The sequence below is a fragment of the Sorex fumeus genome, unplaced genomic scaffold (assembly GCF_029834395.1).
Source record: "Sorex fumeus unplaced genomic scaffold, SorFum_2.1 ptg000014l, whole genome shotgun sequence".
NCBI lineage: Eukaryota > Metazoa > Chordata > Mammalia > Eulipotyphla > Soricidae > Sorex > Sorex fumeus.
The window spans coordinates 6848199-6862755 of NW_026606071.1; the positions used below are offsets into that span (position 1 = coordinate 6848199).

Genomic DNA, 14557 nt, shown 5'->3' on the forward strand with positions numbered 1-14557 from the left:
CACCCGGCAATGCACAGGGGTTACTCCTGGCTCTGCACTCAGGAATTACTCCTGTCGGTGCTCGGGGGACCATATGGCCTTATGGGACGCTGGGAATTAAACCTGGTTGGCCCGTGTGCAAGTTAAACTCCCTAGCTGCTGTGCTATTGCTCTAGCCTCCACGAGTGGTAATTTTAAATCTCTTTTCATACTGCACCAGAAATTGGAGACTAAGATGTAATTTCATTTTATTTTAATTATTGGAGTGGTGCTCAAGACTTCTTCCTGGCTCTGTGCTCAGGAGACCAGATGTAGTAATTTGAACCAGGGCTGTGGCCCACAGCCACATACAAAGCCTTACCTTTTCCACTATCTCTTGGACCCCACATCCCTATATTTTTATTTGAGGGGCTTCTACTGGCAGTCTTTGACCAGATTTGCACACATGCTTGCCCAGGTCACAGACATTTGGCTGTGGTCTCACACACAGGCTGGAAAGGGGTCATACTCCTGGCTGTGGTACTTGCACATCGTTAGTTACAGTGCCCACCTGGGGCTCCCAAACAACAGAGCAGTGGGGATCTGGAAATGTAGGAGGATCAAACTGGGACCCCCATACAAAAAAGGCAGGCATTTTTCTCCCTGAGCCAGCCCCCCTAGGCCCTTGGTGAGCATTTGTTTTTCCCATTTCAAAGGTTCTTATCTCTACTATAAAACATTTGCATAAAATAGAAAATAAACAAGAAATATCTTGGGTTATCACAACACTGTTATGTGTTATATATTGGGCTTAATGTTTTTTCTTTTTAATCACAAACATGAAACTAAAAGAAGCTTTTATTTTCCATGATCAAAGAATGCAGTAAATGCAATCTATGCATTAGGCATGCACTTCTACCTGAAATGACAGTTTTTCAACTGGCTTAATCTTTGTAACTTAGGCACATCTTTAAATGGTTAAGACCCTGAGATATACAGGGTTATAAGTTACTTTTTCCTGTGGCAATTTAGTAATAATATTTATGTTCACTGGTGAGGGTCCTTTATCACTAAAGGCCTTTAGATTCTCAGGCTGTGTATATTATCTTAATATCATATTTCATAGATATAATTAACTCACAGTATAAGGGAGATAAACTAGGAAGGTAAAGTATACTATATGAACATTACAGATGGTTTTCCAGCACTCATAGTTAAAATACTGGAAAAGGAGGTCTAAGAGTTAGTTACCAAATTACTCTTTTTCCCATTGCCATTTTTTTTTGAGAAACAAAAGATGTCTATCAATCTCCCCAGAAATCAGAAACAAATCCATACACATGATGGATTTTACCTATGTGGTCCCACTATCAAATCAAAGAAAGCAGTTCCACTATTAAAATTATAGGAAGCACTTAATGGGACTTTGAGGAAAGCATAGCCCCTTATTACAGTAATAAGTATCTAGTAATTTTCCATTTACCTGTCAATTGTCTTCACATGATTGGCATTTAAAAAATACAACCAAAAATACATATGATCCCAGCCAAACACACATAATATTGGTCTTTGTTCATTCTTAGATGATGACAGGACGCCCCAAGAGTGACACAGGTGGTAGTCAATCCCCTCATAACCTTTCTTCAACCACCCCATCAATAGGTCTTCATTTCTTGAAGTACCTTCCTTTTCCAAAGAGGTAATGCTGAGATCAGTCAGAAAGGCTTTCTGAGAACACTGGCTTGGATTTCTGGGTCTGTTCCAGTTGATTCAAGATGAATTGGCTTGTATCAATGAAGCACTCAACACAGTTCACAAAACAGGCCTCAGCCCAACTGTCCAACTTTGGCCCAGACTTGTCCATGCATTTCTCCCAACAAAGTTCTGTCTTCTGATGCACCAGCTGCTGGAAGCACTGCTTCTGTGTCTCCACCTCAATGAAGTGCTGCAGCTGCGGGTCAAAGGAGCCCAACCCCCCCCCCCCCCCGGGCCCCCCTTCCCCCCCCCCCCCCCCCCGCGCGTTGGAAGACGAGGAGGAATCCATCCCCGCGCGACCCCAACTCACCGACCTTCACCTGGGCTTAATGTTTTTAATATAGTTTTTTCAATGTCATTTAGACTTATAAAATGTATTGATTTTGAATGACCAGACATCATGGGTTAAAAAAATAGTATTACCTAAATTAATGCTCTTAGTGTTTATTATGGAGCTGTTATATCTCACAAAACTCCAAACAGTGTGTCTAGCATTCACTAAGGTATAGCTTTTAAGGAGTGTTTCTTCTCTGACCATAGAAGTGACTAGCCACTCATTCTAGGTCTGACACCGCTACACCTGGCTGCTCAGGCAGGCTCACTGGAAACAGCCCTCTGTCTCCTCAGTTTCAGAGCTGATTACACACTTTCTGAAAAAAAAGGCTGGTTGCCAATTCACTTTGCAGCCTTCTATGACAAGATTTGCATCGTCATCGTGCTCTATAGGAAGGACCCTACCTTGATAGAAGCTGAGGCAACTGCTGAGTAAGTTAATATCTGTAAAAAGTCGAATTTCTGCTTTCTTGACTTGCCCCTGCATTAGACCCTGCATTAAAAGGAATGAGGGCCTGGAGTGATAGCACAGCGGGTAAGGCATTTGCCTTGCACGCGGCCGACCTGGGTTCAATTCCCAGCATCTCATATGGTCCCCTGAGCACCGCTAGGAGTAATTTCTGAGTACAGAGTCAGGAGTAACTCCTGTGCATAGCCAGGTGTGACCCAACACGCAAAAAAAAAAAAAAAAGAATGATTGGTGTGATTGATTTGAAAGGCTATGTCAGGCTTGCTCTGTCATCCTGTCTGGTGACCTGGTGATTTGGTCTCTTTCACCAATTATTTTTAGAATTTATAGAGATGAGAAGTTCTTTCCAGAAGATGTGTGCTTTCCAGAAGAGTTATGAGAGCTAGGAAGTTATTACTAACCTTTTCCCAATTCTTGTACATAATAGTTTATCATCTTAATTAGTGTCTTGAGAAAAGTCTTCAATGAAGATGAAAGTTACTCTAAATTAAAAAGAATCAGCAAGCTGTTCATGAATTCCAGACTAAATATAGACAATAGATAACAGAAGTATCTTCCATATTTAAAATAGAAACCCACTAAAGGATGGAAATAACTTTGAAATAGGGAAAACTCAGATACAGGTTTATTCAAGCTGGGTACTAAACATTCTGATGCACATAGAATTTCTTCATAGGGAACATTCTTGCCTAGTTATCTAAAGAATTATCTGAACATTATCACTTTGGATCTAAACTTTACTAAGGCTTAGCATTATCTGGGTATTTATAAATCTTTACACCACCTATCCATTATTATTCAGTGGCCATTGTGAGGTAGGGATGTTTAAGGAAACTTTTGAAGAAATCAGGCTCTCTCCCAGATTCTCTAACAGGTTCTGGAAAGCACCATGGAAAGTGAAGACCTGGGTTCAACAATTAGTTCTGTTATATTTGGACTGTTTTTAAGAAGAGGAAACTCAAAGAAAGAATTGATTACAAAAGGGGATATCAGAAATAGAAGTGAAATATCTGCGAATTTAAGGAATAAGCCAAGGATTAGCAGAAGTTGAGATCTATCTGGAGCTGATCAGAATTGTGACCATATAGCTGGTGAATATGGAGTGCATATAAAGATATGACAAAAAACCAGAAAGATCCAAGTACATAGGTATTAGCATGATGCCAAAGTCACTGACAATAGGAGAAGGTAGGATGAGAAAGGCTCATGTATTGAGATAGTATGAGGAGGAGGCAATGACCATGTGAACTTGGAAAGGGTAATATTGTCTATTCAAGAGCATATTTTTCAAATGAGGAAAATCTGAGTGACAGTGTTAGACAGAAAAATTCTTCCTACCATGGGTGGGTGGGATTCAAGGGTGGAGACAACAGGATAACAGTCTTATTAAAATGAAAAATGAGAAGATTAAAAACCAAAAATGGCAACTAAAAATAAAGTTGAAGCTGCTGAGACAATAAAGACACCCCAAAATGTGGCCATTTAAACAAAATTAACAGGTAATTCTTCCTGTAAAGTGCAGGGCTGGCATAATGGCTTGACAAAGTGAGAGGTCCAAACTTGCTCTTGTTGCTTGGCATGTAAGATCCAGAAAACATTATAAAATGGTGACTCCTGTTTCATAACTATGCCTTTAGTCTAGCCATTAATAGCAAGAAAGGAAAGCAATGGCATACTCCTTTTCTCTGTAGGGCATTTTTGGTGAACGTCTGCTAACTTCACAGAGGCCAAGCTTAGGCATATGGTTGTAGCTATATCCATAAGAGGGTGTGGTGGTGAGAAGATGTAATATTAACTGGGGAACCATATTCCCAAACCAAAGAACTCCGCTATATAAAAAGCAGAGAGTGTGTTTTGAAGAAAATAGTTTGTTCATGTCACAAAGAAGAAGTTGGGATTTGTGAACTGATCCTGAAATGTAAAAAAAATTGAGTTGAAATATTACCTGAGCCTCAGTTCCATTATTTTGTCAAAATAGATTGGTGATACTTGCCTTGTTTTTTATATTTCACTCAAAGTTGTAAGGATTAGAGAAGATAGTGCTTTTAAGAATTGTGCACATCATAAATTTGTTAATATTTTATAAGATAAGATCACTATTCTGAGGTGGGGGAAAACATTATGGATGGCAAAGAAGGCAAATTTATTTACAAGTGGAATCTAAAAAAATAGGTAAGGAAGATAAACTAATGACACAAATTACACTTCTTCTAATTTGGATAATTGTAACAAAAATGAATTGAGTTCTGTAAATGTTTTCAAGAGCAACCCTGTGATCCTTGATTTTCAGGAATCAGTGCACACCATTGTTACTTGCTGCCACTTCAGGGGCATTGGACACCATTCAGTATCTATTTTCTCTTGGTGCAAACTGGAGAAAAACAGATAACAAAGGAAATAATATAATACATTTATCAGTGCTGACCTTTCACACAGAGGTTCTTAAATATTTAATAACGCTGAATTTTCCTGAGCTCCCAGTTTGGAAAACTTTAGTAGGTGAGTATGGAACATGTAGTCTCTTTATAAATTGATATTCTTATTAGTACTCAGTTTAATTATTGACAAAGAGTCTGAACAGAACAAATAAAAATACATGTATCACATTTTAAATATCTTAACATCTCCCCCAATTTTTTATTTAAAACCAGCTATATAAATAATATTAAGCTACACATATTGAGTACAAACATAGCTTTATTTCTAATTTAAAGAATAATATCCAGATATCTTACACAATTATATATATTTTTTAGTTTCTAATTTCCTCCAAAATCTAACCATTTCCTTTATCATAAAAGGTAATAACCAAAATAGAAACAAAGGAAGGAAAAAAGGAAGAAAAGTTTGAGTGGAAAAGATTCCCTAGAATTTTTCCTAAACTTACATATTTTAGAGACAGATTCAATATGTTTTCTCATATTTTGATAATTGTTTTGTAGAAAAAGTTGTTAGTGTTTTTTTCCAAAGTTATATTCTGTCTACCTAGAAAATTTGCTTGAATTCAATAATATTCGTATTGAAAAAACCTCGTGTGTTTTACTTTGCTTTTCTTAAAAGCGCCAGCTCAAGAGCTCCCATCAGCCGCTTGCTTCCAAAATCCAAAATCGCTGCCATACCCACGGCCTTACCCCACCATCTCAGGATGGATCTCACTAAGATAAAATTTGCTGAAAATTTGGATATGTGGATTTTGTGACTGAAATCTCCAGGCTTACTTGGAGTTGGAATGGGCGACCTTCCCCCCACTTTTCAATACTCCTGGGACTTTTCAATACTCCTGGGAGTACTGGTAGTCACCCCCCAGGAACAAATTCCAGTGCCATGTAAGCTCTTCTACCGGCCTTGCTTCAGAGATCTATAACTAAATCTCGAAAGGGATCAAAAGCCACAGTTTTTGATCTCAAAAGAGATCGCAAATCTGCCCAAAGCTGAACAGAATGGAGTAAATCGAAGGGGGTGTGCCAGTCTGGTGCCCACCGAAGCAGAACCTCCAGCAGCCACTTGCTCTCACAATCCAACATTGCCGCCATACCCTTGGCCTGATTCCACCATCACAGGATGGACCTCACCAAGACATAATCTGCTAAAACTTCTGGTATATAGGTTTTGTGACTGAAATCTCCAGCTTTCTTGGGGGTGGGATGGGCTACCCCCTCCCCCAACTCCCTGTACTTCAGGAAACCTCAGCAGTCACATCCATACCCCAAAGCTGCCACCCAATTAAAAACCTACTCCAGCCTTACTGTCCCAATAAAAATACTAAATGCTCTGAACCAACACCATGATCTCTTAACACTATTGAAAACCATACTGCACAAAAGGAAAAGGAGAGAGAGAGAGAGAGAGAGAGAGAGAGAGAAAGCAAGAAGGAAAATGCCTCCCCATAGAGCGAGGCTGGGGGTAGGGGGTGAAGTGAGGGAAGCAGGGGATATTATTGCTGGGAAATGTACACTTGTGGAGGGATGGGTGCTGGATCATTTTGTGACTGAAACTCAATTATGAACACCTTTGTAATGGTCTCTCTCACAGATATTCAATGAAAAATTTTAAAAAAAGAAATGTGGAGTTCATACCCAATTCAATCAGCTTAATCAATGACTGAAAAAATAGCAGTACTCCTGTATTTAAAAAAAAAAAAAGAAAGAAAAGAAAACCCCAGCTTAAATTTTATTTACCAACTGATTTCAGGCTAAAGATGTATACTATTTTCCAAGTGAATTTAAATCATGTGATCAGTCAATCTCAATTATTCCCATCAAATACAAAATATTTTAGAAGTCTGGGCAATAATTATATGGATTGTAAAGAACAGTGATCCTGGTCTCTGAAGTCTGTCAGGCATCCACAAAGGCCACACACACACGGGGATTTGAGAAGTGCAGTTGGTCTGTATCTAAACTCTTTGCTTTACTCCACTTATACAGAAACAGAATCAGCTGTTCCATTCCCCCTGGTAAAATAATGAGTGTTTTTCTGTTGAATATTTACCAGAAATGTTGCAGTGTGAAAGCTACAAACGAAGGATGATGGCTGTCATGTCCTTAGAAGTAATTTGCTTAGCAACTGAGACATACTGGAAATTTATTTTGGATGCAGGTGATACAAAATTTATTATTTTTTGTTTATACTATTTTATGTTTGAGCTACAACTTAATTCAGTGTTTCCTTACATGAATATCACTTTCTTTATTCATCAATCTCTTTATTTTATGGAAGCTGCATGGAAACAAACACTGTGTAAACTTCAATTCTTCAGAATTTGTAAGCTATGAAATAATATTTGGGGCTGATGTAATAGTTCAGGGATTAAGGCACATATGCCTGTTATGTGGCTGATTCTGGTTCGATCCCTTGCAACATATGGTCCCCTAAGCCTCATGTTCTGGCGTGGCCCTGGAAGCCCTGAGCACTGCTGGTCTGTGTGGTCTCCAGCACCATAGGGCCCTATGGAGCACTTCATCCTCAGCCTTAATGTGACCTCCTATGTACCACTTGGGGCTCGTGGTCCCAAGATCAAAGCAAAAATTAAAATAATATGATGTTAAATTACTTAATCATGGGATATCATGCATATTAATTACCTATACATTTAGAACTTAGGAGAATTGCTTATGTACTCCTAATTTTTTTCTCTTTTTTTCCTTTATTTTTGTCCGAAGGGCTTCTGGTTCTGTGCTCAGGGGTCACTCCTCATAGTGCTTGAGGGAACCATATCCAGGATCAAATTAGGGTCAACAACGTGCAAAGCAAGCACTTAACTTCTGTACTGTCCAGCTCACCTAAACCTAAAAATGTCTCATAACTGAATGTAAAAAAAAATTTATGAGTAAAAGTTGTAAGAGCTATCATTTACATAGAAGAACTATCTATTAGAAACTATTGCTATCTGTAAAAGATATGATAAACAGTTTATTTTTAAAAAAATTTTAAAGAGATGATGGAATTCTGAATATCTAAAGATATTGGGCTAGGGTCTTTGTCTCTTAACTCTTCCTTCAGCCTGCAATTTTCTTCCATTTGCATGACTAATGCTTGAATCAAATTTTTGTTCAATGTCCCTTTTAAGTTTGGGGGTGGGGTTGGGAGGGGGGCTCTGTTTCATGTTCTCACCATCTTCACTGCAGACCCTGGACAGATAAAGCTGGTGTCTTCTGAAATGGGACTTGTTGCAGAGAAGTCAGGGCAAAGAAAAGAGAGTTCTGGAAGACCTTTCACTAGAAACAAAATGCTCAGTTTCAAAGTGAAGCTGGGTAGGCCCAGAAAAATGACTCGGAAATAAAAGTGGTTTTGGAGAGAAAAAACAAATTTGTTCATGTTCCTGCCTGCTAGGGTTGTTTTGAGAACTACTGTCCTATACAACTTTCTGAGATGATGAAAATGTTTTCTCTGGACTGTCCAATATGCTTGCCACTATTCTAATTTAAACTTTGAACATACATTATATACTCAATCAATATTTGTTGAATGACTAAATAAAAATGTATATTAATCCTCAATGTTTCCCTAAAAGACCTCCCCTCACACCCTCCTCATACACCCCCCCCATACTCACACACAGCTCTATGTCCACAAAGTGAACCATAGATAAATAATTCATGAAAAAGGTTTTGCTTTAAATAGATAAAGGCCCATTAGGACTTTATTTATGCAGACCTTATGTACTCCTATATTCTCCACTTTGTGTATAGCATTGTCCTCCCATTGTTCATCAATTTGCTCCATGGGCCCAGTAACGTCTCCATTGTGAGACTTGTTGTTACTGTGTTTGGCATATCGAATATGTCACGGGTAGCTTACCAGGCTTTGCCATGCTACCGAGAGTATCTCGGTAGCTTACCGGGTTCTCCGAGAGGGGCAGGGGAATTGAACCTGGCTCAGCTCGGCCGGTGGCTTGCAAGGCAAACACCCTACCACCGTGCTATTGCTCCAGCCCACTTTATGTATGCTCTGTATATACCCTTGTTTTTCACATGACACTGAACCAAGTATCAGAAGTTTTCAGTGGAAGCCAGATTTTCTATTTTGACCAAACACAATGATTCACATCTTCGAATCAACCCTAATTAATGAGACTAAGGTTGATTTTTTTTACTGTATTTGACATTTTGTTTTCCAACTTTATATATAAAATATGGGTAAAATGGGATCAAATGCACAAATATCTGCACACACACTGCCACATAAATCTGACACAATAACAAAAATTGAGCTCTATTGTATAATATTCAAGAAATTTCTTTCTTAGTCATATTCATTCAAAATTTAGTGCTTCAGAAAAACTTTGACAAAATTTGATGACTTAAGGTTAGCAATATGAAATGTGTAAGTGTGTACTGTACGAAAATCAAATCCATGAACTAAAACTTACCTATATGATAAATGATACAGAAAAACTCACTCATGTATTATAATATCAAAACTATTTTATAGAATCATATATGTTAAAATTAATTAAAAATTTAAAAAAGAATTATATATATTAATTGTTTATGTGGCTAATACCCAGGAACCTTTTTAGTTTTCGGTTTTGGGCTACATCTGGCGGTGCACAGGATTCACTCCTGGCTCTGCACTTGGGAATTACTCTTAGTGGTGCTTGGGGAACCATATGAGATAATGGAGAACAAACCCAGCTTGTCCTTGTACAAGTGCCCAACACACTGAACTATCTCTTTGGCCCCAGGAACATTATTTAAGTAGTATGCTAAATTGATCTCAAATGGTTATAAATCATCCACTTTAAAAAAATATCTTTTTGCAGGCACCATTTCTGCCTTAATCAACATATTAAAAATTCCCAGAATAAAATTGCAGTGCAAAACAGTTGGGTTGCTGAGTAATATTTCAACCCATGAAAGTGTGGTGCAAGCCATAGTAGATGCGGGAGGCATTCCAGCTCTGATCAATCTACTGGACTCCGATGAACCTGAACTACAGTCTCGTTGTGCTGTCATTCTTTATGATATCGCCAAATTTGAAAATAAGGATGTTATCGCCCAATATGTAAGTTCTCCTCTTCTTGTCCTATCTTATCGTAATCTCTTATAAAAGCTAGGAAGAGAAATATACCCATGTTATTGTGCAGCAAAAAAAAAAAAGTTCCAGTTTGGAAGAAGTATGATCTTAGTAAGGACAGCAATGAAACAAAGTTGCCATGAGGACACAAGTGCCAGGAGAAAACAGCAGAACAGTTTGGGAGGAAACTTAGAAAAGGGCACAAAATTCACCTGAGTCCTTGGTTTCCCATTTCCAAGCCCCGCAATGTGACACAGTGAACCCAGTTTATCACTATGGGGCTAGAGAAATAGCACAGGGGTTAAGGTGTCTGTCTGCCTAGCATACAACCGTCCCAGGTTCGATTCCCAGCACCAGATATTGATTTCCTGAGTACTGCCGGGAGCCACTCCAGAGCACATAGCTCCTGAGCACTACTGGTCCACAAAAACAAAACAAAGAAAGGAACTTTATCACTTTGACAACAAACAGTAAGCCAGTCTACTGGAGGTGGGGGGGAGGAAGAAAGGAGGGGAGAGGGGGGGAGAGATAGAGAGAGAGAAAGAGAGAGAGAGAGAGAGAGAGAGAGAGAGAGAGAGAGAGAGAGAGAGAGAACCACCCCTTTCAAGTTTGCTAGCAACCTAAAAATTGTGAGGGGTAGCCCAGATGAAAGAACTGTTACAATCCTGATCTACTGAAAATACAGGTAGGAATTCAAGAGGCCAGAGAAGACTTTTTTTCTTTTTAATTTTTCAGACAAAAGAAATATGGTAAAATTATTATTTAGGATAACCCAGTAAGCCAGCCAATATCTATGTAGCTATAGGCAGAGATAGCTTCATGCTATTGATGAGAAAATACTATCAGAATCAGCATTACCTGGATCTTTCTGTTCTGACTGGTGATTGTTGTCTAAATGTGTAGCAGAAAGAATTAGAAGAAAGTTATCTTTTTGAACACTAAGAAGTCTTTGCTATGCTACATTTCCTCAAATATAATTCATTGTATTGTGTTTACTATATTTTTGGCTTTTGTGGGGTGGGGGTTGGAAGGATGGGACCACACATGACAGTGCTCAGGGCTGATTCTTGGCTCTGCACTCAGATATAACCCCTGGTGGGAATTAAGGGAACATATAAAGTGGTGGGGATCAAATCCAGGTCAGCCATGTGCAAGGCAATTTGTCTAACTGCTATACTATTACTCTTCTCTATTTGCTAATATTTTTATTAAGATCATTTGACTAATATTTGTATGTAACTAGTCTTTCTCCAAGTGATGTTTCTTCATTATGGATGGGTTCATTTTGTATTAGATAATAGGATGTGTCCTTTTCCCTTTGTAATATCTTTGCACTGAATTCTATCTTGCTTGAAATTATATTTGTGATTTGTTTTCCCTGTGCTCTGTGTCTAATTTGACATTGCCCATCCCCCTCTTCCCCACTTTTTGACTTTTCATTGCTATTCTCTTTCTTTTGGTTGACTTACTATTCCTTCCGATAATAAATTAGAAATCTAGATACCTGCAACTCACCTTCAAAATTAGTTGGTCTGTGGGGCTGGAGCAAAACTACAGTGGGTGGGGCATTTGCCTTGCATGGCCCACTTAGGTTTGATCTCGGCATCCCTTTTGCTTCTCCGAGCACTGCCAGGAGTAATTTCTTGAGTGCAGAGCCATGAGTAACCCCTGAGCATCACTGGGTGTGATCCAAAAAGAAAAAAAAATTAGTTGGTCTGTTAGTCTTTATCATTTAGATCTTATCTTTTCCAGTGAATCTAATAGTTATCTAGAGGTAGGATAAATGAGTTCCTTGCATTGCAATATGTGTAGAGCTTTCTTTGTTGTTCACTTTTCTTTTAAAGTATGGATCACTTATATTTATTCATGTAATACTTTTTAGTTCTGTGATACTTTTTTTTTAATCTGATGTGTTTTTTAATCTGATTGTTTTCTCTTTGTTGTGTGTGTGTGTGTGTGTGTTATCTTTAAAATCTAGAACTCATATATCAACATTAGTTCCTATCTTTCCTGAGACTTGGTATATCTTTTCAACATGTATATCTTCACTTCATTTTGGAATGTTTTCTTGAATTCACGTTTTAAAAATGTGGTTTCTATAATATTCTTTTAGATATTTATACAAGTATTTATTGAGATTTAATTATAAGCCAGATACTATTCTAGATGCTGGGGCTATAACTACGATTAAAACAAAATCCCAGCCCTTGTGGAGCTATTATTCTAGCTGAAGGTACTCAAAAGGATAACAAAAAAAGGAAATAAATAAAATATTGAGCACGTTAGATGAAAATAGGCATTAAAGAGGGAAATGAAGCAGGGAAGGGGGAGAGAGGTAATTCAGTGAAAATCACTTCACCAAGAACCTGGCAACTGAGTGTGGACCTAAAGTAGATGAGGGAGTGCAGCATAGGTTTTTCTATTGGGAAAAGCATTCTAGGCAGGGGGAACAAGTAAAAAGCAAGTTCCTGCCATGCTCAAGGAATAGCACAAAAGGAAACACAACTGAAGGGAGAGAAATAGGCAATTTTAGCTGCGTGATGGTGGACCCCATCATGGAGGGCTATGTGGGCACTTGTTATACACCTTGGTATTTACTCAGAATATGTTAAACCAGAGAGTTATTTTATTCTGGATAGTTCCACGAGGTATTCATAGCTTGATTGGGAAAGGATGGAACACAACATGTGTGAAAAAAAGGCCTTTAAACCCTCGACACTGCTAAACTTCCACCTAACTTCCATTGGTGCTGCTGACACAGCAGGGCCAATTATTGCTGGGGGCAGACTGGGTACCCCAAGACTACCACCTGGGAGTATCCCGTATCCCCAAGAAACTTCTGCAGTAATCTGGGTGACAGACAAGGGTATTTGAACCCAAAGAGGCTATAGTGGAAATGGCAGAATATGGTCATTTTCTTTATTATAGCTTGAAAGTTCAGTCATCAGGTACTTTGTGTATATTTTTCTTCCCTTCAAGAGAGAACCATTTTGGAAACTGCTCTGCCAGTATTTCCTGTTGTCAGTGGCTACTGAGGTCTCTTTCATCACTCTCTGCAACTCATAAAAATTTATTGTGGCTCCCACTCAAAGCCTCTCTTGCAAAACACAGTACCCAAAAGAAGAGAGAGAGAACAAGGGGGAATACCCTGCCACAGAGGCAGGATGGGACGGGGGGGGGGGGGAGATGAGGGTGGGGGGGATGCTGGGACCCATGGGGATGGATGACGGGAACTGGTGGAGGTATGGGGACTTGATCATTGTATAACTGAAACCCAAGCACAAAATTTGTAAGCCTATAACTGTACCTCATGGTTTTTCACTAATAAAAAAGAAAAAAAAAAAAGAAAAAAAAATTTATTGTGGCTCAACGTTACAGAACTATCCTAGTATGATAAAGAGCGAGTTTGCTTTGTGTTTTGTTTTGTTTGGGGGGTTGGGGCCACACCCAACAGTGTTCAGGGTTACTCCTGGCTCTGCGCTCAGAGAACACTCCTGGCGAGGCTCAGGACCATATGGGGTGCCAGAGATCAAACCTGAGTTGGCTGCATGCAAGGCAAATACCCTACCTGCTGTTCTGTAACTCTAGATCCAGATTGCATTTATTTTTATCCTAATATCTTTGGTATTGTTTCTGTTAGTTGGGAATAATGCTACCTGTATTCCATGAGACCATATCCACATTCAAAATAATATATTTGTACTACACAAACATAATTGACAATTACAATCTATGATTGCAAGCATATTCAGTTTCCCTGTTATTTAGTCTTAGTTGCTTTAATTTTAGATATTTATAAAGTGTTTCAGGAAAATTACAGCTTCAAATTATTTTTGGTATAAAAGAGGTTATTTTAAGAGGCATTTATATATTTAATTTAATATAAAGTATGGATCTACTCAAAACTGCACTGACAATGTATTATATCTGTAGATATATTTATGTTTTTTCCTAAATGAACATATGTTTATAGCGAAAAAGATTATGGAATAATCTTTTTAAATAATCTTTTAAAATAATAATCTTTCTAAATAAATATGGCACTGTTGGGTTTTTGTTTATTTGCCTTTGTTTTTTGCTTTTTTTTGTTGTTCTGGGGATTAAACCCAGGACATTCACATACAAGGTAAGTGTTTTATTGTTGAGCTATAATCTATGGCCCAAGAGTGTATGCATCTTAAAAGAAATTTAGTTTTAATTACATTTTTGTCTCTATTTTTAGAATGGAATCCCAAGTCTGATAAATCTTTTGAAACTCAACATAGAAAATGTGCTAATCAATGTAATGAACTGTATACAGGTACTGTGCATGGGAAATAAAAATAACCAAAGAGCAGTAAGAGACCATAAAGGCATCCCATATCTTATCTCATTTCTGAGCTCTAATTCAGGTGAGCCTCTTTCTCTATCTTAGTTTACTTATTTTTTATTGTGTTTTGATCATTTTTAAAACCATATTTGGCAGTATTAGGACTAACTCATGGCTCTGTGTTCAGGGATTACTCTCATATGTGGTACTGGTTT

General features: G+C 38.2%; 1 protein-coding gene across 1 annotated transcript in view; it reads left to right on the top strand.

The window, feature by feature from the left end:
• Nucleotides 1–14557, top strand: part of ANKAR (ankyrin and armadillo repeat containing) — an 87667-nt gene that overhangs the window by 31948 nt on the left and 41162 nt on the right. Inside the window, exons 7-11 of the mRNA XM_056111609.1 lie at nucleotides 2277–2478; nucleotides 4806–5014; nucleotides 7010–7114; nucleotides 9780–10021; nucleotides 14256–14424. Coding sequence (XP_055967584.1) covers nucleotides 2277–2478; nucleotides 4806–5014; nucleotides 7010–7114; nucleotides 9780–10021; nucleotides 14256–14424 — 927 coding nt within the window. The remainder of the gene's footprint in view (nucleotides 1–2276; nucleotides 2479–4805; nucleotides 5015–7009; nucleotides 7115–9779; nucleotides 10022–14255; nucleotides 14425–14557) is intronic.